The sequence below is a fragment of the Ambystoma mexicanum genome, chromosome 13 (assembly GCF_040938575.1).
Source record: "Ambystoma mexicanum isolate Mex_15411 chromosome 13, UKY_AmexF1_1, whole genome shotgun sequence".
NCBI classification, from domain to species: Eukaryota; Metazoa; Chordata; class Amphibia; order Caudata; family Ambystomatidae; genus Ambystoma; species Ambystoma mexicanum.
In genome coordinates, this window is record NC_090938.1 from 787,231,889 (window position 1) to 787,254,094 (window position 22,206).

At 48.7% G+C, this 22,206-nt stretch overlaps 1 protein-coding gene across 4 annotated transcripts in view; it reads right to left on the reverse strand.

The window, feature by feature from the left end:
• Positions 1-729: 729 nt before the first annotated feature.
• Positions 730-22,206, reverse strand: part of LOC138521965 (CCN family member 1-like) — a 154,975-nt gene continuing 133,498 nt past the window's right edge. For 3 of the 4 annotated variants that reach the window (XM_069635157.1, XM_069635156.1, XM_069635154.1), the window contains exons 6-8: positions 21,609-21,782; positions 12,653-12,849; positions 730-1,403 (exon numbers count right to left, since the gene is read on the reverse strand). In XM_069635157.1, coding sequence (XP_069491258.1) covers positions 1,107-1,403; positions 12,653-12,849; positions 21,609-21,782 — 668 coding nt within the window. In that variant the 3' untranslated portion in view covers positions 730-1,106. The remainder of the gene's footprint in view (positions 1,404-12,652; positions 12,850-21,608; positions 21,783-22,206) is intronic. The other variant, XM_069635158.1, reaches the window with a different exon arrangement.

The window sequence follows — 22,206 nt, forward strand, 5'->3', positions numbered from 1 at the left end:
GTCCTGCGTGATGTGTTTGACATCCAAAATGTACATTGGGGCAATGGCAGGTTCCCCCCACCAGGTGGAGTTCAGCTTCCTACAGGTAGCAGCTCTAGGTCTCCCACTCATAGCGTCCACTGGTGGATTTTTGATTTGGGGGATGGTTTTGGGGCTGGGGGAATACCAGGAGCAGGGTAGAAAGCAGGTGTCAGCTCCATGTACACACATGGGGTTCCAGGCATGGACTTCATCTGAGTCAATGTTTAGTGGCTCTAGGATCCTGAGGGGCAAATCTGATGGGTCTGCATACCACTTAAGCACAACCCATTCCTACTTTCTGGGCATATTCCCTCTTCCCCCCCAAGACAATTCATGTGTGAAGCACACTCTCATCTCCTTAAATAGGATTTCATGATCTAGCTCTGATGGAAGTGTAACAGGCTCGGCGGCTTCTCAAAAATCCAGATTCTGGGGGACCAGGAATCTTTCAGGTGGTTGGCTGCACCAGGAGTGGAAGCGGCATTGAACCCCAACACCTGACGATTAATCTAATTGAAGGAATCAGAGGAGCGGGTGGAGGCACAGAGGAGCATAAGACAGTCTCTCATAAGAGGTGGGCAGCGGTGCACCACCAATTCCAACTAAAGAACCTGATAGGCTGCTTCTGGAGAGGACCCGCCCCTCTGGCCGCGTCAGGATATGGTGACTACATGTAAGCGAATAAATGAGTTCAAACACTTGGGAATCTACCATCAACATATTTATTCTGCTTGTTCAATTTTTGGTGTTGAACTGAACGTAAACAAAATGGCCCCATGCAGATGTTCCATGGCGACATATCCCGCTCGGACACATCAACACTGGTGCCCGTGCAAGTCCAAGAGGGTTACTGTGAGCTAAGCGTGCGCGTGTAGGTTGCATCTCAGGTGCATGGCCTGGTTGCTCCTCTGTGTGCTTGTCTGTGTGAAGGCATGTGTGCTTGTCTGTGTGAGTGTAGGGTTTGAGATAAGGTAGGTTGTAGAGTGGCTCCACATCCACGTAGTTCCCCTCCAGTGGCACAGAGTGAAGAGTTGAGGGGGGTGAACTAACTTGAGCTGTAGCCTTCCACCCCTATGTCTCACTCCCTAAGCATTCTGGGTTGGTTCACCCAACTGGAGTGTCTTATCCCCCTTCCTTCGCCTCTTCCCTCGGCAGCCGCAGTTCTGCACCCACATGACTTTGCGTGTCATCTCTGCTCCACCTTCACATTGGAACTTCACCGGAACCGTGTGGGTTTTAGTGGGCGTGCAGCTGCCTCCGTTGGAACAGTACCCACAGTAGTTGGGGACGAGGGGACGTTGGCTTTGGCAGCCCTTGAAGGTCCAAGTCTGAGCGTCTAGCGGGCGGACCAGTCGCGTGCACTTCTTCCCAGCTTTGATGACCTGGCAAGAAAAAAGAAGACCGGTAAATTGGCAAATCGCTGTACAATGCAATGCAGAGAGTAAATAACTCACACCCTATATGTTTTAAAGCAGTGAGTGGTGAATCTTGATGAATGCCAGGGTCAGAGTAGGCAGACGAATATGGCTTCTTTCACTGGAAGTTATGGGCACACAAACAGGCTGGCTGTTGCGGGGATAACTACCGAGTCCATAGAAACCCACCTATCCATGCAGGTACAGTTTCACCAAGTGATACTTGGCTTTCACAAGACTTTTCACAAGACTTCCCAGCAAAGGCAGGGAATTTTGGAACATATATTCAAAGACGTTAATTGTAGAAACATTTAGTACAATCATTTTCTATAATTGAATGAAGTCTACACAGGACAGATCCCTGGACTTGTGTATAAGGTTGTATGGAAACCATAGCGATTGCTGATCTCACTGCGTGTTTTGGGAAACTCTCCCTTCTTCAGGCGGGTAGAACTCATTAATTTCCTGTAATTTGAATTAACATGATATGTTAAAGTGGAACCTTGCTCTAAATCCTACAACATGTTATCTTATTACACGTCTAATGAGGGTGTACAAACCTTCTGAAATCTTGGTTGTGTGCACAACACAAGTAAAGAATGTCGTTGCTGAATCTCAAATAGTGTTGAATTATTAGAAAAGAGAAAAATGAAGAATAGTCTCCACTTCTAAGAATAGCCACTATCCTCAAAATAAATTAGAATAGTACCTGACTAAGCAAATATTGGAAGAATAACTCACTGTTTTGGGTTTTCCAAAACGGATTAAAATGTAGAAACTGTGGTATGGAGCTGAAGGCATTGGAGATATGTTCTGCTGACTAGGCCCTCTGTCTGCTGTAAATGTCCTGTAAAGAAGTCAGCATGCTAGAATAAAAGGAGTACCATGACAACGTGGTGCCTGTCTGGGCATTGGACTAAAGTCTTCCAATATTTGATTAGTCGAGTTCTATTCTAATTTATTTTGAGGTTAGTGGCTATTCTTCATTTTTCTCTTTTCTAATAGTTCAACAATATTTAAGAATCATCAACGACATTCTTTACTTGTTGTGTTGTACACACAACCAAGGTTTCAGAAGGTTAGTAAACCCTCATTAGACGTTTAATAAGATAACATGTTGTAGGATTTAGAGGAAGGTGCCACTTTAACATCTCATTTTAATTCAAATGACAGGAAATTAATGAGTTCTACCCGCCTGAAGAAGGGAGAGTTTCCCGAAACGCGTAGTGAGATCGGAAATACCTATGGTTTCCATAAAACCTTCTACACAAGTCCAGGGATTTCACCTGTGTGAACTTCATTCAGTTACAGAAAATGATTGTACTAAATGTTTCTACAATTAATATATTTGTATATATCCTCCCTTAGAAGGACACCTTCACCAAGCCAATGAAACCATATTCTTCGAAAAAGCAGTACCCCTACTAACAGTGAGAATGGGCTCTTCCAGGCCTGGTTCTGCCTTCACTGAATGTATTTAGTTTTTATGAATGAGAGGAATCTTCCATGCAGTACACCCCTCGCGTGCATGAACAATTGGGCTAGTCCCAAAAGAGAAGTTGCTCTACCTCACACACAAATGACTGCGGTTCGACTCTCACAACACAGTACCTGCTCCAATGATGGAGGACTCCTCCAAGAACAAATCGCACTCTTCATCAGCGAAATAATTGACTGCTCCATAAATGAGAGAAAACTATACAAGTAATCAGTCTTTCTTCGATTTCCACTAAAGTATTCTTCAGATCACAAATATAACTTCTATTCCTAGCCTCCCAGAAAGAAGAACAATGTACTCCACCAAGGAATGGTCAGCCAACCAGTACCGACAAAGACCAGCTTAACCAGGACCACTTCTCCACCATCATTGGGGGACGTCTTCCAGAAATAAATCCCCAACCTCAGTCCTATCAAAGAAGTGAACCTTTCAAATGAATTCCTTCATTCTCATCTAAGAGCAAACACCTCGAAGACATCTCCCCCTCTACCCAAAATGAAGATGGATTCTTCCACCAATTATTCTCCCCTATCGCGGCGAATGGTCTCTTCTAGTAAGAGCTGTTCTTGCTAGCCAGTGACAGGGTCTCAGGATACATACAACCATATCTTACCAACCCTTCCCTAAGAGACGCCTTGAGGCAACAGTCTCTTCACCCATTAAAGTCCACTATCCTGAATAAAGGGAAGCTTCGCACCTACAGAGAGGAGATTTCTTTTTACAATGGTAGACATGGATGCCCCCTTACCAGTCACCAAAGGTGGACTCTCCCAAAGAGAACCACCTATCAATGAGCAGGTTATTCGCATTTAGTCCTGGGGGGATAGCTCAGGGGCCATGTGCTCGCCTTGGAAGCAAGACGCCACGGAGCAACACAGGTTTGATTCCCGGGTCTGTGCTTAGAAACCTCTGGGTATTAAGCGTGTTATAAATGACCTATCATATCATATCATGTAAACCTGCTTTGCCTCATCAGTGATTTGGTTTGCTCCATAAATGCCCACCATTGTAAAGCAAAGAGAAGGCTGCCTGCCTGCCCTGTCTGCCCCTGCAAACCCCTTGAGGGAAAGGGACGTTAAGATACATTTTGACTGAATGAACTAAAATGCGTGTCTCCATGCTGCTCGAAATAAATGTCTGTTTCGGGGTCACTGTTGGTGCAAATGTAAGTGGGCTTAAAAGGGTTTTTAATGTAACCCCGCTTGGGTTTTGACAGGATTTGTGGAGGCTTTACCTGTCTAGCTACAGCCCAAACCCCCTTTTATCCAGATACTGGTGATGTACAAGGCCTGGGGGTCTGCTCTGGAGGAAATTCCCTGGAGTTGTGGCATCTTTTAATGTAATCCTGCCTGCTTGCAGTCTTCCATTTTGCAAAAAACTAATATTTCTTTTAGCGCACTCTGATGGTTATCCCTACTGACCATAGATAGATATGTATGATTTATATGGAAAGAAAAGAAATTCTAAAGAGAAGAGGAAAAAAAGGGGAATGGAAGGGAAGAGAAAGGGACGATGTAGGGGTAAAAGGGTGTTTAGGGGGTAGAGCCTCCTCAAACAAAAAACGCCCCTGAAAATGTCGCCAAAATAGAAAACACAATGATTGTTCCTTTTTCAGGGAGTTGTGAAAATGGGCGGTTCGCGTCTATGACATATAGCCAATACACCCTATTATGAAAAGGGTTTCCAGGGGACTGAAGACTGTTCAGTGCTGTACAAAAAGCAGGTTGTCCATTACGCTGGGCTGTTCACAATTCCCCCCTACTGCCAGCTGTTAACCTAGCCAGGAAACCTTCCTTTCCCCTTCTACACCAGCCCATCCCTACATCTGTGGCCTTTCATAGGAAGGGCCTACAGGCCCTAGCCTTCAAAAAACATCTTCATAATCGCTCGACTCAACCTTATTTCTCCAACTCTGCTCCAGCTACCAATCCTGGCGTCTCTGCTACCCCCGCGCCCTACTGGCGTGCCCCTGGGAGCTTCTGCTTTCTACAGCCCATGCAATGCTTCCCGGCCAGGTTTACGCTTTATAAATCCCCTACACACATACATTTCCCATCCCCTTACCTTCTCCCCACTCCTCTTCCTCTGCAGACTAAGGATTGGATACCCCAGGTGAGGGCCACAATACATCAGCCTCCAGACAAGCCTAGTAGGCACTCTGATACTACTTCACTGGTGAGTTGGTGCAGTATAACCGCCTGGTAACATCGCATAACATAAAGGAACCCACCCTGCCAAATGGATGGCCCTTGAAGTGGTCCACTCCCCTTAAACTGTGGACTCTTCCAGGCAGAGCTTTGCTTTTAGGGGAGAGGGGGCAGGTGGTCGAAACCATGTTTATGATGGTCTTGAGAGAGATGGGGTACAGATTGGGTCCGAGATCGTGAGTTTGGTGTATTTCGCCAATTTACTTGGTTTTGGAGGTGCTTGGTTGATGGAATATCAACTATCCTGGGTAGAAGGAAAAGCACCCTCCATCTTTTACAAATAAAAATGATCATCTTCGATAGCCTAATTATTTCATGCCACACACCGTTCCCCGCCTGGGAGAGCCCACCTTGCCCAGCCTGTGGCGGGTGGGGGAGGGAAGGGATCCATACCTTTTCACTCCGCTAGAAAATGATAGCTTGCCCAAAATCCCCCAATAATTATTGCTAGACACGTATCCCTATCCCACCAATTCTTGTAAAATGATGAGCCTTTCTTTTGAAGATATTGAGATGAAGACGACACATCCCTGGAAGAGATCTATTTTTGTCGCTGGCAGAGGCAACCCCTCACTGGAAGTTGCCTTCCATTGCTAAGCCAGCAGGAGAGTGATTTGGAAGAGTCCATTCATCCATGAGAGGGAGGTGTTCCATCATGGAAAGTCCATTGCCTGTGATGAGTGGGGGGGGGGGAGCTCGCTGTTATTTGTGTGGAGGATAAGATTGGCTTTGAAAGGCCTGTTCACTGGCGAGAAGGGGGGAGCTCAGTCAGAAGAATTCGCCCACTGAAGCTACTTTAGGTCATTGACACGGGAGGAAGGTGAATGTTGTAGCCACTGAAATGTATGAGGCAGGGCTTTTATTTAAAGGTGCATTTCCGTGACAGTGTGTGGGCTGGTTTGGAAGTATCCACTGTTTGATGAGGAAGGCTTCAATGGCGAGTTATCGGGAGATTGGTTTAGATTAGAAGCATCCTGTATTTGGAGAATGGGGATGGTATTGGTTTAGAAGAGGACTCTTTCAATGTCGAGCGAAGATGACGTTTGTTTTTCAGAGCCCTTTGGTAGTGGTGGGTGAGTGACAGCTCACGCTAAACCCATCCAATCAGCAATGGCCAAGGTTAGAAACGTATATGAAGTATTCTGCTGTCGGAGTGAATGTTGACATCAATGGGTGGTGAGTCTATTATCATTTCTGGGTGGAGCGTCTACTAACATCACTAGGGAGAGAGTCTACTGACATCACTGGGGAGAGAGTCTACTGACATCACCGGGGAGAGAGTCTACTGACATCACTTGGAGTGAGTCTACTGACATAACTAGGGAGTGAGTCTACTGACATCACTGGGGGAAAGTCTTCTGCATTGCTGGGGTGAAAGGTTTACTTCCATTGCTTGGATGCACAGTCTACATACATTCCTGGATGGACAGTCTACTTCCATTGCTTGGTAGAGAATCTACTTCCATTGCTGGGCGGAGAGTCCACTGCTGTTGCTGGGCGGAGAGTCTACTTCCATTGCTGCATAGAGAGTCTATTTCCATTGCGGGATAGAGAGTCTATTTCCATTGCTGGGTAGAGAATCTACTTCCATTGCTGGGTACAGAGTCTACTTCCATTGCTTGGTAGAGAGTCTACTTCCATTGCTTGGATGGGGAGTCCACCTCCATTGCTGGGTAGAGAGTCTACTTCCATTCCTGGGTAGAGAATCTACTTCCATTGCTTGGTAGAGAGTCTACTTTCATTACCGGGTGGAGAGTCTACTTCCATTGCTGGGTAGAGAATCTACTTCCATTGCTGGGTACAGAGTCTACTTCCATTGCTTGGTAGGGAGTCTACTTCCAGTGCTTGGATGGAGAGTCCACGTCCATTGCTGGGTAGAGAGTCTAGGTGCACTGCTGGGTGCAGAGTCTACTTCCATTGCTTGGATGGAGAGTGTACTTCTATTGCTGGGTGGAGAGTCTACTGCTGTTGATGGGTGGAGAGTCTACTTCCATTGCTGGGTGGACAGTCTACTTCCATTCCTGGGTAGAGAGTCTACTTCCGTTGCTGGGTGGACAGTCTACTTCCATTGCTTGGTAGAGAGTCTACTTCCATTGCTGGGTGGTGAGTCTACTTACATTGCTGGGTAGAGAACCGACTTCCAGTGCTTGGATGGAGAGTCCACGTCCATTGCTGGGTAGAGAGTCTAGGTGCACTGCTGGGTGGAGGGTCTACTTCCATTGCTTGGATGGAGAGTCTTCTTCCATTGCTGCTGGAGAGTTTACTTCCATTGCTGGGTGTAGAGTCTACTTCTAATGTTGGGTGCAGAGTCTACTTCCATTGCTGGATGGAGAGTACTTTCATTACCGGGTGGAGAGTCTACTTCCATTCCTGGGTAGAAAATCTACTTCCATTGCTGGGTGGTGGTGGGTCCACATCCATTGCTGGGTAGAGAGTCTACTTCCAATGCTGGGTGGAGAGTCTACTTCCATTGCTTGGATGAAGAGACTTCTTCCATGGCTGGGTGGAGAGTCTACTTCTAATGCTGGGTGGAGAGTCTACTTCTAATGCTGCGTGGAGAGTCTACTTCATTTGCTGGGTGGAGAGTCTACTTCCATTGCTGGGTGGAGAGTCTACTTCCATTACTGGGTAGATAATCTACTTCCATTTCTTGGTAGAGTGTCTACTTTCATTGCTGGGTGGAGAGTCCACTGCTGTTGCTGGGTGGAGAGTCTACTTCCGTTCCTGGGTGAAGAATCTACTTCCATTGCTCGATAAAGAGTCTATTTCCATTGCTGGATGGAGAGTCTACTTCCATTGCTGGATGTAGAGTCCACTTCCATTACTGGGTGGAGAGTACTTTCATTACCGGGTGGAGAGTCTACTTCCATTCCTGGGTAGAAAATCTACTTCCATTGCTGGGTGGTGGGTCCACATCCATTGCTGGGTAGAAGTCTACTTCCAATGCTGGGTGGAGAGTCTACTTCCATTGCTTGGATGAAGAGACTTCTTCCATGGCTGGGTGGAGAGTCTACTTCTAATGCTGCGTGGAGAGTCTACTTCATTTGCTGGGTGGAGAGTATACTTCCATTGCTGGGTGGAGAATCTACTTCCATTGCTCGATAAAGAGTCTATTTCCATTGCTGGATGGAGAGTCTACTTCCATTGCTTGATGCAGAGTCCACTTCCATTACTGGGTGGAGAGTCTGCTGCTGATGCTGGGTGAAGAGTCTACTTCCATTGATGGGTGGAGAGTCTACTTCCATTGCTTGATTGGAGAGTCTACTTCCATTGCTGGGTGGACACAGTCTACTTCCATTCCTGGGTAGAGAATCTACTTCCATTGCTTGGTAGAGAGTCTACTTTCATTACCGGGTGGAGAGTCTACTTCCATTGCTGGGTAGAGAATCTACTTCCATTGCTGGGTACAGAGTCTACTTCCATTGCTTGGTAGAGAGTCTACTTCCATTGCTTGGATGGAGAGTCCACCTCCATTGCTGGGTAGAGAGTCTACTTCCATTCCTGGGTAGAGAATCTACTTCCATTGCTTGGTAGAGAGTCTACTTTCATTACCGGGTGGAGAGTCTACTTCCATTGCTGGGTAGAGAATCTACTTCCATTGCTGGGTACAGAGTCTACTTCCATTGCTTGGTAGGGAGTCTACTTCCATTGCTTGGATGGAGAGTCCACGTCCATTGCTGGGTAGAGAGTCTTGGTGCACTGCTGGGTGCAGAGTCTACTTCCATTGCTTGGATGGAGAGTGTACTTCTATTGCTGGGTGGAGAGTCTACTGCTGTTGATGGGTGCAGAGTCTACTTCCATTGCTGGGTGGACAGTCTACTTCCATTCCTGGGTAGAGAGTCTACTTCCATTGCTGGGTGGACAGTCTACTTCCATTGCTTGGTAGAGAGTCTACTTCCATTGCTGGGTGGTGAGTCTACTTACATTGCTGGGTAGAGAGCCGACTTCCAGTGCTTGGATGGAGAGTCCATGTCCATTGCTGGGTAGAGAGTCTAGGTGCACTGCTGGGTGGAGAGTCTACTTCCATTGCTTGGATGGAGAGTCTTCTTCCATTGCTGCTGGAGAGTTTACTTCCATTGCTGGGTGTAGAGTCTACTTCTAATGTTGGGTGCAGAGTCTACTTCCATTGCTGGATGGAGAGTACTTTCATTACCGGGTGGAGAGTCTACTTCCATTCCTGGGTAGAAAATCTACTTCCATTGCTGGGTGGTGGGTCCACATCCATTGCTGGGTAGAGAGTCTACTTCCAATGCTGGGTGGAGAGTCTACTTCCATTGCTTGGATGAAGAGACTTCTTCCATGGCTGGGTGGTGAGTCTACTTCTAATGCTGCGTGGAGAGTCTACTTCATTTGCTGGGTGGAGAGTCTACTTCCATTGCTGGGTGGAGAGTCTACTTCCATTGCTGGGTAGATAATCTACTTCCATTGCTTGGTAGAGTGTCTACTTTCATTGCTGGATGGAGAGTCCACTGCTGTTGCTGGGCGAAGAATCTACTTCCATTGCTCGATAGAGAGTCTATTTCCATTGCTGGATGGAGAGTCTACTTCCATTGCTGGATGTAGAGTCCACTTCCATTACTGGGTGGAGAGTACTTTCATTACCGGGTGGAGAGTCTACTTCCATTCCTGGGTAGAAAATCTACTTCCATTGCTGGGTGGTGGGTCCACATCCATTGCTGGGTAGAGAGTCTACTTCCAATGCTGGGTGGAGAGTCTACTTCCATTGCTTGGATGAAGAGACTTCTTCCATGGCTGGGTGGAGAGTCTACTTCTAATGCTGCGTGGAGAGTCTACTTCATTTGCTGGGTGGAGAGTATACTTCCATTGCTGGGTGGAGAATCTACTTCCATTGCTCGATAAAGAGTCTATTTCCATTGCTGGATGGAGAGTCTACTTCCATTGCTGGATGTAGAGTCCACTTCCATTACTGGGTGGAGAGTCTGCTGCTGATGCTGGGTGAAGAGTCTACTTCCATTGATGGGTGGACACAGTCTACTTCCATTCCTGGGTAGAGAATCTACTTCCATTGCTTGGTAGAGAATCTACTTCCATTGCTTGGTAGAGAGTCTACTTTCATTACCGGGTGGAGAGTCTACTTCCATTGCTGGGTAGAGAATCTACTTCCATTGCTTGGTACAGAGTCTACTTCCATTGCTTGGTAGAGAGTCTACTTCCATTGCTTGGATGGAGAGTCCACCTCCATTGCTGGGTAGAGAGTCTACTTCCATTCCTGGGTAGAGAATCTACTTCCATTGCTCGGTGGAGAGTCTACTTCCATTGCTTGGATGGAGAAGCTACTTTCATTGCTGGGCACAAAGCCTGTTGCTGTTGCTGGGTGGAGAGTCTACTTCCATTGCTTGGATGGAGAGTCCACATCCATTGCTGGGTGGAGAGTCTACTTCCAATCCTGGGTGGAGAGTCTACTTCCATTGCTGGGTGGAGAATATACTTCTAATGCTGCGTGGAGAGTCTACTTTCATTGCTGGGTGGAGAGTCTGCTGTTGCTGGGTGGAGAGTCTACTTTCATTGCTGGGTAGAGAGTCTACTTCCATTGCTTGGATGGAGAAGCTACTTTCATTGCTGGGCACAAAGCCTGTTGCTGTTGCTGGGTGGAGAGTCTACTTCCATTGCTTGGATGGAGAGTCCACATCCATTGCTGGGTGGAGAGTCTACTTCCAATCCTGGGTGGAGAGTCTACTTCCATTGCTGGGTGGAGAGTATACTTCTAATGCTGCGTGGAGAGTCTACTTCCATTGCTGGGTGGAGAGTCTGCTGTTGCTGGGTGGAGAGTCTACTTCAATTGCTGGGTAGAGAGTCTACTTCCATTGCTTGGATGGAGAAGCTACTTTCATTGCTGGGCACAAAGTCTGTTGCTGTTGCTGGGTGGAGAGTCTACTTCCATTGCTTGGATGGAGAGTCCACATCCATTGCTGGGTGGAGAGTCTACTTCCAATCCTGGGTGGAGAGTCTACTTCCATTGCTGGGTGGAGAGTATACTTCTAATGCTGCGTGGAGAGTCTACTTCCATTGCTGGGTGGAGAGTCTGCTGTTGCTGGGTGGAGAGTCTACTTCAATTGCTGGGTAGAGAGTCTACTTCCATTGCTTGGATGGAGAAGCTACTTTCATTGCTGGGCACAAAGTCTGTTGCTGGGTGGAGAGTCTACTTCCATTGCTTGGATGGAGAGTCCACATCCATTGCTGGGTGGAGAGTCTACTTCCATTGCTGGGTGGAGAGTATACTTCTAATGCTGCGTGGAGAGTCTACTTCCATTGCTGGGTGGAGAGTCTGCTTCCGTTGCTTGGTGGAGAGTCTACTATCATTGCAGGGTGTGATAGTCTACTTCCATTGCTTGGATGGAGTGTCTACTTCCATTGAAGGGTGGAGAGTCTGCTGCAGTTGCCGGGAGGAGAGTCCACTTCCTCTGCTGGGTGGAGAGTGTACTTCTGTTGCTGGGTGGAGATTCTACTTCTGTTGCTGGGTGGAGAGTATATTGCTGTTGCTGGGTGGATAATCTACTTCCAATGCTGGATGGAGAGTCTGGTGTTGTTGCTGGGTATAGAGTATACTTCCATTGCTGAGTGGAGAGTCTACTTCCATTGCTGGGTATAGAGTATACTTCCATTGCTGAGTGGAGAGTCTACTTCCATTGCTGGGTGGAGAGTCTAGTTCCATTGCTTGGATGGAGAGTCTACTTCCATTGCAGGGTGGAGAGTCTACTTCTAATGCTGGGTGGAGAGTCTACTTACATTGCTGGGGAAAGCGTATACTTCCATTGCTTGGATGGAGTGTCTGCTTCCATTGAAGGGTGGAGAGTCTGCTGCAGTTGCCGGGAGGAGAGTCCACTTCCTCTGCTGGGTGGAGAGTGTACTTCTGTTGCTGGGTGGAGATTCTACTTCTGTTGCTGGGTGGAGAGTATATTGCTGTTGCTGGGTGGACAGTCCACTTCCATTTCTGGGTGGAGAATCTACTTCCATTGCTGGGTAGAGAGTCTACTTCCATTGCTGGGTAGGGAGTTTACTTCCATTTCTGAGTGGAGAGCCTACTTCCATTGCTTGGATAGAGAGTATATTTTCATTTCTTGGATGGAGAGTCTACTCCATTGCTGGGTGGAGAGTCTACTTCCATTGCTGGGTAGGGAGTCTCCTTCCATTGCTGGGTGGAGAGTCTACTTCCATTGCTTGGATACAGTGTCTACTTCCATTGCTGGGTGCAGAGTCTACTTCCATTGCTGGGTAGAGAGTTTACTTTCATTGCAGGGTGAAGAGTCTACTTCCATTGCTTGGATAGAGAGTCTATTTCCATTGCTTGGATGGAGAGTCTGCTGTTATTGCTGGATAGAGAGTCCGCTGCCATCGCTGGGTGGAGAGTCTACTGGCGGATACAATTCATACATTTCTATAAAAGTACAGACTGACACATTTCTGAGTAATAGTTGAAAAATATCCACACATGTATAAAAAGGAGGCACGGTTCCGGGGTGGGGGGATTGGATGGAGGACTTGGTACTCACCTCATATTTGCCCTCCTCTAGGAAGGCGCCGCATGGCCGCACCATGCAAACTCTTCTCTGGCGTCGGGGTGTACAGCTCCCATTGCTCCAGACCAGGCGGGTGGAGATGCCAGTGCCACACGTCTTGGAGCAGTCTGTCCACTCGGTGGGCTCCTTTTGGCAGCGGTCAACCTCCACGTCGTTGCTGGACCTCTTGCCTAAAGTTAAGACCCAGGAAACACGTCTCAGTCAGAGTTGCCGACCTTTGAAAATCAAAAACTCTGAGATGCCTGTCCCTTGGGGCACATCCCCCAACCTCTCTCTCCGACACCTTCCCCACCCCGACCCAAAATATATTTGATAATCATGTGGTCCCAAAACCAATTTACAAACACACTGGGGGGTCACCTCACATGCTCCCATTTCCACAGTTCCCTTGTGTATCCCACCCTCTTGTGCATTTTTATGTATCCACCCTTTCTGGCACTCTTATATCTCTCACTCTCTCCAGCTCTACCTTTCTACCACCCTCCTCCAGCATTCCCATTGATGCGAGCTTTCCGGAGCAGCCTCTCATTTACCCCACCCCCTCAATCGCCCCCATTTCACCCTCCCTCTCCTGTACTTTTTTTTGTCGATTTCGGCATCTTTCCGGGGATACCTCTTCCTCCGAGGTATCTTCTGTGTCGCTGCTGCTGGGTGATCCCCATGCAGTGGCTACAGCCCTGGCCTTGCCCTTCTCTTTCCGCCTGGGGTCTGATGTCTCTGGTTGTTCGGTTCCTTTCGGAGGGCGTGGGATGAGGCAGACTGCCTCAAACTGGTTCAGTCTCTTGCACTTCTGACAGGTAACCCCTAATGCTCGGCAGGGTTCTCTGTGCCACGGTCCTCCACACCGCCTGCATGAATCACGCCGCTTTGGTGCCAGCCAAGACATGGTGTTGGCGGGTCGTCTCCCTTCTGGTCTTCCTCTGACTGCTGCAATCTCTTCATCTTTCTGGACATTATCAAGCGGAAGTCGCTGCATAGCAGCTTCCATGATGGCCACTTGGTCATCAGTGCGCTCTCGCAGTTTGCTTATAGCTAGTATGTGGTCTAGGGGGATGTTCTTCTCTGAGAGCACGGCTCTACGTAGTTTGTCCGAGAATATTCCATTGTAAACTGTTGGCAGACAGGGAATTTGCAACATAGTGCCGTTTCCTCGAGTGTGCATGGAAGTCATGGATGTTTTCCTTTGCCTGGGCATGCAGAATTGGAACCTTTCATAATCAGGGTTTAACTCGGGTTTGAATGTGTTATTTAATGCGGTCTTCACTGCATCGTAATTGTCCGTCGCCCCTCTGTTTGGCAAAGAGCTAAACGGCAAGAGTGCGATGTTTAGCAGTAGCAGGGTGCGCAGTTTCTCTCCTCCTGTTATTTCTCTGGCTTGCATGTTGAGCTCGAATTGCTGGAGCCATATTTCCCACTGTAGGGCATATGGGTCAAAAGGCCCCATAAACGTCCCATGAGTGGCGTCTGGGCCTGGTCCCTCCATTCTCATTAAGCTTCCCCGGGGTCACTGCTGCTGCTGCCCTCCCTAGTTGAGCTACTTTAAGGGCTTGCCATGGGAGCAAATGTGCGTGTGCACAGGAGGCTTGCTGTTTTTTCTTGCAGCGTGTCGTTCTGGGCTACAGTACCCTCATTGGGAAATATGCACCCCTCCCCCACGCTCTCACCTCGTTCAGGGCTGCGTGTCTGGGAACGTTCTGTTCTTCTGCGCTTCGCGCTTTCACCTGCAATGTTCGGTGAGGCCTCTGGGCCTTGGCAGCGCACTCTTGCCGGCAGTTGGAACGCCACAGAGCGGGGCAAAGTGCACGTGGATTCTAGTCGATCCTCGTCGCCAGTGTGATACTAACGTCCCGACCTCAGGATGCACACAGGGAGGTTGGGATGGCGGTGATATGTAAATGCACACACAATTTTACAGGAGCTCACATAAGACACGACCAGCCAGGATTCTGTTCTACTCGGCAATCCCCTTCCGGGCATTCCCTTCTTTATTTCCGCTTCCTGTCTCCCCTGTCACGTGAGGTGGGCTCCCCCTCCATCACGTGACTCGGGACGTCTATCAACACCACAATATAGACCTAATAATACACGCGAGACATGGAGTGATTCACTGGGCTTCTTTATTCACCCCCTTCGCGCCTGCTACCACGTGACGTCACTTCCCGTACTCCTCCCTTCCTCCCTCGTGATCCCTCCCTCGTCTCCTACGGTGTCCCTGCAAGAACACACCAAGTGCCACTGTTGATTAGGTGGGCGGGCAGGGAAATAGAAAAAGAAACAGGGCGTTCTACTTTTTGGAGGTTGGAGCAGCAATAGTAGGGACAGCCAACCCCAGCACCGATTAGAAATGAGGAGGCGGTTATTACACTCACATCATTGGTGCTGGGGGTGGGGGGGATCATTGCATCGGCTGTGCTCTTGCAGAGAGCAGTGTGTGCGATTGTGCATGACCCCTGCCTGCTACCTACCACTGCCAGAGGGTCTCAAGGATTGATGGGTAGCAGGCAGAGATTTGCATGTTGAATTCTCTTAAACCATGTACTTTCTGTGAGCAGACGGAGCTTGGCCCGTGTTTTGGCCTTGCAGTGGCTCGAAGCGAGTATGAGTCAGCCACCTGGCCCGAGCTAGCAGGAGCCGGCCCCCCACCTCTACCTACCTCAGTGGTTCGCGGTCTGCGCCCCTCTCTCGACCTCTTCCCTCTTTGCAAGGCTAGTTTCTGGAAAGTCCCACTGCAGTGGCCTGTGCCTACTGATCTACTTGGGGGTGCGATGGGATGGCAGTCCTGGTATTTGGCTCTTCAGGGCTGACTGGGTCTCCCTGAAGGCGCAGAAGATCCCTGCCCCCACTTCCCTACCCGGGATGGCCCTGCAGGTTGGTCTTGACCGCCTGGCATGTGGGCAGCTGGCTCTGTTGAGTTGGAAGCTGCAGCAGCCTTGTCAGTGGTGGACCTGCTCTGGATCTGCTTTCTGTCCCTCATGCTAACATTTTGTGTCCCCCATTTCTTCTCTTTTTTTGAGGGGCAGATGGCCATCGTTAATGTGGTGGACGGGGCGAGGGAGTCAGAATCCTCTGCATAGAATGGAGTCCGGTAGCAGGGGCCTGCCCCCCAGCAGCTTCCTGGTATCTTGGCGAGGATCTTACTCGCAGGCTGCCATTTTAGGGACAATTCCATCCCAGAAATGTTTCTTTAAAGTACAATGGAGTCTGGCTTTCTCTCCCTCCAGTGCTATGGCTCCAAACACAGGCCTCATGTGGAGAGCTGCCCTTATGTGGAGATGCCCACGGTCCCTTTGGTGGGGTGTCCAGTCCACGTCGGGGTAGCTAGATAACTCCACATCACAAGCAACACCCTTCTACATTCCTCGACTTTGCGTCCACGTTTGTTTTATTTCACTCAATTCATATAACGGAAAACTACAGCTCCCAGCAGGCCATTGGTGGAGAAGTGAAAGCCCAGTAGTGGGACATGGTGTCTCTCCTTGCATGGAGTCATCTGGCAACCCTAGTCCATGCCCACACTTATCTAAAGCAGAAACTCAGCCCTGAGATTATCCCACTAGGTAGGGACTCTCCTGGCATGGAGTCATCTGGCAACCCTAGTCCATGCCCACACTTATCTAAAGCAGAAACTCACAGCCCTGAGATTATCCCACTAGGTAGGGACTCTCCTTGCATGGAGTCATCTGGAAACCCTACTCCATGCCCACCCTTTTCTAAAGCAGAAACTCACAGCCCTGAGATTATCCCACTAGGTAGGGACTCTCCTGGCATGGAGTCATCTGGCAACCCTACTCCATGCCCACCCTTATCTAAAGCAGAAACTCACAGCCCTGAGATTATCCCACTAGGTAGGGACTCTCCTGGCATGGAGTCACCTGGAAACCCTAGTCCATGCCCACACTTATCTAAAGCAGAAACTCACAGATCTGAGATTATCCCACTAGGTAGGGACTCTCCTGGCATGGAGTCACCTGGCAACCCTAGTCCATGCCCACACTTATCTAAAGCAGAAACTCAGCCCTAAGATTATCCCACTAGGTAGGGACTCTCCTGGCATGGAGTCATCTGGCAACCCTAGTCCATGCCCACACTTATCTAAAGCAGAAACTCACAGCCCTGAGATTATCCCACTAGGTAGGGACTCTCCTGGCATGGAGTCATCTGGCAACCCTACTCCATGCCCACACTTATCTAAAGCAGAACCTCACAGTCCTGAGATTATCCCACTAGGTAGGGACTCTCCTGGCATGGAGTCATCTGGCAACCCTACTCCATGCCCACACTTATCTAAAGCAGAAACGCACAGCCCTGAGATTATCCCACTAGGTAGGGACTCTCCTGGCATGGAGTCATCTGGCAACCCTAGTCCATGCCCACACTTATCTAAAGCAGAAACTCACAGCCCTGAGATTATCCCACTAGGTAGGGACTCTCCTGGCATGGAGTCATCTGGCAACCCTACTCCATGCCCACACTTATCTAAAGCAGAACCTCACAGCCCTGAGATTATCCCACTAGGTAGAGACTCTCCTGGCATGGAGTCATCTGGTAACCCTAGTCCATGCCCACACTTATCTAAAGCAGAAACTCACAGCCCTGAGATTATCCCACTAGGTAGGGACTCTCCTGGCATGGAGTCATCTGGCAACCCTACTCCATGCCCACACTTATCTAAAGCAGAACCTCACAGTCCTGAGATTATCCCACTAGGTAGGGACTCTCCTGGCATGAAGTCATCTGGCAACCCTACTCCATGCCCACACTTATCTAAAGCAGAAACTCACAGCCCTGAGATTATCCCACTAGGTAGGGACTCTCCTGGCATGGAGTCATCTGGCAACCCTACTCCATGCCCACACTTATCTAAAGCAGAAACTCACAGCCCTGAGATTATCCCACTAGGTAGGGACTCCAGGCCCTAGTTTCAGGCCAGGGCTCTGGACAGAGACACCCACACACCTTGGATTTGACAGAGTGAAACAGTGTCAGGCCCAAGGAATCCGGGGGTAGAGGGTAAACTCCTAGGAAACAGCTGGGCACGAGGGCAGCTAATTGCCACAGGATCATGCCATTACTGCATCCCATTAAATGCAACCACAGAAAATTATGCCTTTTTTTTACTTCGACTGCCTTTACACCCCATGTATAAGTGTGGGGATAGGTATAGTATATAATGCATGCATTCGGGTTGCCGTGGGTTTCTCCCACATATATATGTGGTGAAAACATTTTCGGTGGTCGCAGTTAATTGGTTGCAGTAATCACATATTTATTTATTTATTTTAACATTTGTGTAACGCCCGGACCCACAGGTATCACTGCATTTGTACAGGGTAGGAACAGAGTAAAAACCTTACAGATCATTAAGTTAGTAAGAAGTAGTACGGGCAAAGTAGGAAACACACAAACCTTCCAATCGCCACTGCCCAGAATACCATTTTGTTTCTGAGCAGCCTCTATCAGAGAGGTATTTCACGTACGCAGAGGCCGAGGCAGGTGGGCGGGAGGTAGGGTTACCAACTGATTCCATGTCAGGAAGGACACCCTACTCCCCTCCTGGACTTTGCTTTTACTTCAGTCCATGTCAATCATTTGGAGTGACCCAGTATTACAGTCTGGTACATGTTGTCCCACCTGACATGGAGTCGGGTGGCTGCCATGGCGGCAAGGGATTAGAGGGGGTGACAGGCTTCTCAAAGGGCCCTGACCTATGCCTCTTCATTACCTTGGGGTCAGCAGGGGAGAGGGTGCATGAAAATCTGAAAGAAACCACTGGAAGGGAGAAGGGGACTCCCCCCAGCTTACATCCATGTTATACATTCTGTTCTAGGAGTAGACTATACACAAGTGACTCTGGCCGGTAGCCTTCAGCTTGTGCTATGCCCCAAATGGGGCCTACACACACATCCCTGACAGTGCCTCTCTCTCCTGACCTGCAGCACACCTGCAGTACCCCTGCTGTTCCAAGCACTATGACCCACAGAGCACTCAGACAATGAACCCCAATCCTGATTAGCTGCACCTCTATCTGTGGCTTTAAGTGGTGTAAGAAAGGCATGGGGCCTCATTACGAGTTTGGAGGGAGCCATGCCCTTAATAAGGGCATGGCTGCCTCCAAACTCGGGTCCGGGGCCGTGGTCCCTGAATGGGGAAATACCGGGCCATTCTGACTTTCGAGGGCCCGGTATTTCCCCATTCAGGGAACCCGGACCATCCCCATTCCCATTTGAGCCCCCATAGGGCTCAACGGGAATGGGGAGCATGCTATCAACGGGCCCGTTAATGACGGGCCCGTTGTTAGCATGCTGGTCCACTCGCGGGATCCGCAAAGGATGTCTGGTCTGACCAGACGTCCATAGCGGGTCCCGCAAGGGGAGCTCGTATTGGGCGGAATGGGTTTAACGGCGCCGGCAGCTCTATCAGCGCCGTTAAACCCATTCCGCCAGGGTCGTACTGAGGCCCATGGTATCAATAGTACGACAGACACGAGTGACCACAGTTCAGAGGTGTTTATTGAACTTCAGCAATGGTGTGATGAACTCCTATCTGACCCTAAACCTACAGATGGGACATGAAATAATAATAATGCAGTCCTAGTGGAGTATCGTCAAGATAAAAAGGCCTATACTAAGAAAATAACTCTGCCAATCCTTACACCTAAATCCAAATAGTGTGGGGTAGGGTTCATGAAAAAGAAAGAAGCATTCACAAAATGATAAGTCAGGATGTTCAGGGCATTGGCCTCCCTTGCCCAAGTTTTCAGCACCGGACAAGGTGGTTCACTTGAGCAAAGCACACACTCTGGCTTCTTCAGCATGGGGATACAGTTCCATTACCAGCATCAGGGCATTCTGTGCCCAAGTCTCTTTACTTATCAAAGTCTCTTGATCCAGAGGGCCTGATGTATCAAAACAAAACACAAAGTGCCTTTCCTCTTATAAGTACTCAATTCAGGTGATTCACCTTGGACCCCCCTCAGCTGGGCTCAGATCCCCTTTTTTACAATGTTCAGAGAGTATTCTTTCTCGGATGAGTCACGGTTCACCACGGATCCCCCTCAGCCGGGCTCAGGTTCTTCCTCTTACACAATTAGTCTCCCTCAGCCAGGCTCAGACCAATTGCAGCAGTTCGTAGTAGCATTGAAGACTTCTGAATGTAGACAGGGTTTAGCTTGACCCGTTGCAGGACCACTTTCATTTCACAATTCACTATTTATATTTGCCACCTCTCAGTTGGATACCTAACAGAGACCTTCGAATGAGCACCCACGTGATGCTGGACCACTCTGTATATAGTATCTATCTTTGCTTCAAAATTCCAGTCACTCCTTTCCTTGGATGTTCAATTATAATCGTGTCACTCATCACATATGCTTTGCACACTGTTTTCTTCATATTTCTTCATTGAATGTTGCCGCTTGCAACCTTGGTTCTAACACATACCGGTCTGCTATCAGTCTCCCAGAATCACCAGCTGTGCTGACTTTACTGGCGCTGCTTTGTTGTAGGAGCCAAGGACAGTAACATGGCGGCAAACGCTCCCTACCCCCTTGGTTATCGACATGGTTGAGCCCTGGATAGATCTGACACACTGTGCATGTTTCTTCAGCTTTAATTCCAGGTCTTATGTTTCTTATTCTCGAAAGCTTGTGAAAGTAGCCTTTTTTCTTCGAAAAGGTCAAGGGCGCTTCCCTCTTTGCAAACCTCTCTGGTCTTGCCGTCTTTCCCGTCGTATTAAACTGCCATCTTGGAACTTCTGCATCTTCGTGTGTTTTGCCTTGCTCAGTGTGCTTTCGTGCTCTATCTATTATCTGTGTGGGGAAGTATGATGGAAGTCAGGTGTGTGTAATTATCAGTAATTGCTTGACTCTGCCTGACCCTTGTGTTGGGACATGTCAGGTATACGGCTCAAGTGTTTGTCCATTTTCTCTCACAGTGAGCTGACCATGAGAAAGTGTTCATGTTGGGATAGGGGGATGGGGTCGAGTTCCTAAGTATCCTACCTGGTAGGATGGGGAAAAGGTGTAACAGGGAAGTGGATACCGCGTCTCACCATCCGGTGTCCCACTCCCACAAGACCCCTCATCTAGGTGATCCTCCTGCACTGGTCTACCCCCAGGAACTGGATCCAAAAGCGATGGCTGTGTCCTGGCCACCTGGATGACAGATCCCTGGGGAATAGTCAGTGAGACACCTTCTGGTTTCTCACAGTGGGCTGGCGCTGAACCCAGCAAAATTGCTCTCGATCCAGTACCTTGCCAGTAGTCCCCAAAATGATTCTCGTAAGGAGGCATGCTAGAGGTCAATGAAAAGCTGAGTGACAAGGCTGCTTCTGCCCAGTAGATGTCACCATCACCCCTCGTATAGAATCACATATCAGTTTCAGACATTCAGAGTTCAATTATTTGCTTTCTGATACTCTGAATGGAAAATATAATACAGGACACATTTTTTGATTGCCATTGAAAAAATTAAATATATTACATAGAAATAATGGATTTAAAATACAAGATCTGAGTTGGAACATGCAATGTCCAATTTCTAATGATTTCATCTTTATATATGAATATTTGTATTGCGTTCCATTTTTTTAGTGCTGATTAATATTAATAGATTTTATTCCCTTTCATAACAGGTACGAAACTCGATGTCCATAACAGACCACACCTGTATTAGGCCCCCCCCTAATATTATTTTATGATCAAGTCCCTGCCTTGATTTCTTACTCACTAAAAGCACTGCCCCTCCTATGCAATCGCTGGAACTTGCACACAGCTCTGCCAGTCCACTCCAATCCTGAGCAGTAGTACCCACTCCTGTTCCAGCACTCGGATGGGCCCATACCCATACCCGCACGCACGTACGCACGCATGCAGAAACACTCAAACACACACGCACTCTACCATCTCACCACGATGTTTCATGGCCCTTACCTTTTATCCTTCTCCTCCTGGGGGTGTCTGTGCCCAGAAAGGCCAGATTTCTGCTCCTCTTCTGTGTCCTGGGACTTTGCTGTGCCTCTGCCACCCCGGTGTGCTCTGCTGTGCCATGCTGGAGGCCATTGCTGAACTCTAGGCATCGCCATTGTTTACAGCACTGCCCGGGCACTAGGGTAAGATGAAGAGCAGAGGGTACATGTGAACATATTATATGGAGCTCCCAGTAGGGGGCACTGCAGGGGACACGACGCTGGGGACCTGTCATCATTGTGAAAGGCTGCAGGGGAAGGCTGCAGGGGAAGGCTGCTACAGGAGCCAGAAGGTTTGAGTAGTTCTTTGTGGCTCCGCTCTCATCTTTTTCTACCACTAAGGACCGTCGCTAGGCTAGGATAGGTTGGTTCTTTAATTTGACACGTGGCTTAATAAAGGAGGTGGAACTTGATGGCGGATGTGGAGTCCAGCAGAGAAGGTTCGGTCTAATGGAGGAGGTGGGCTCTAAGGGGGGAGTGGTGGTATGATGGGGGAGGTGTGGTATGATGGAGGAGGTGTGGTATGATAGGGTATGATGGAAGAGCGGCGGTCTAGTGCACGA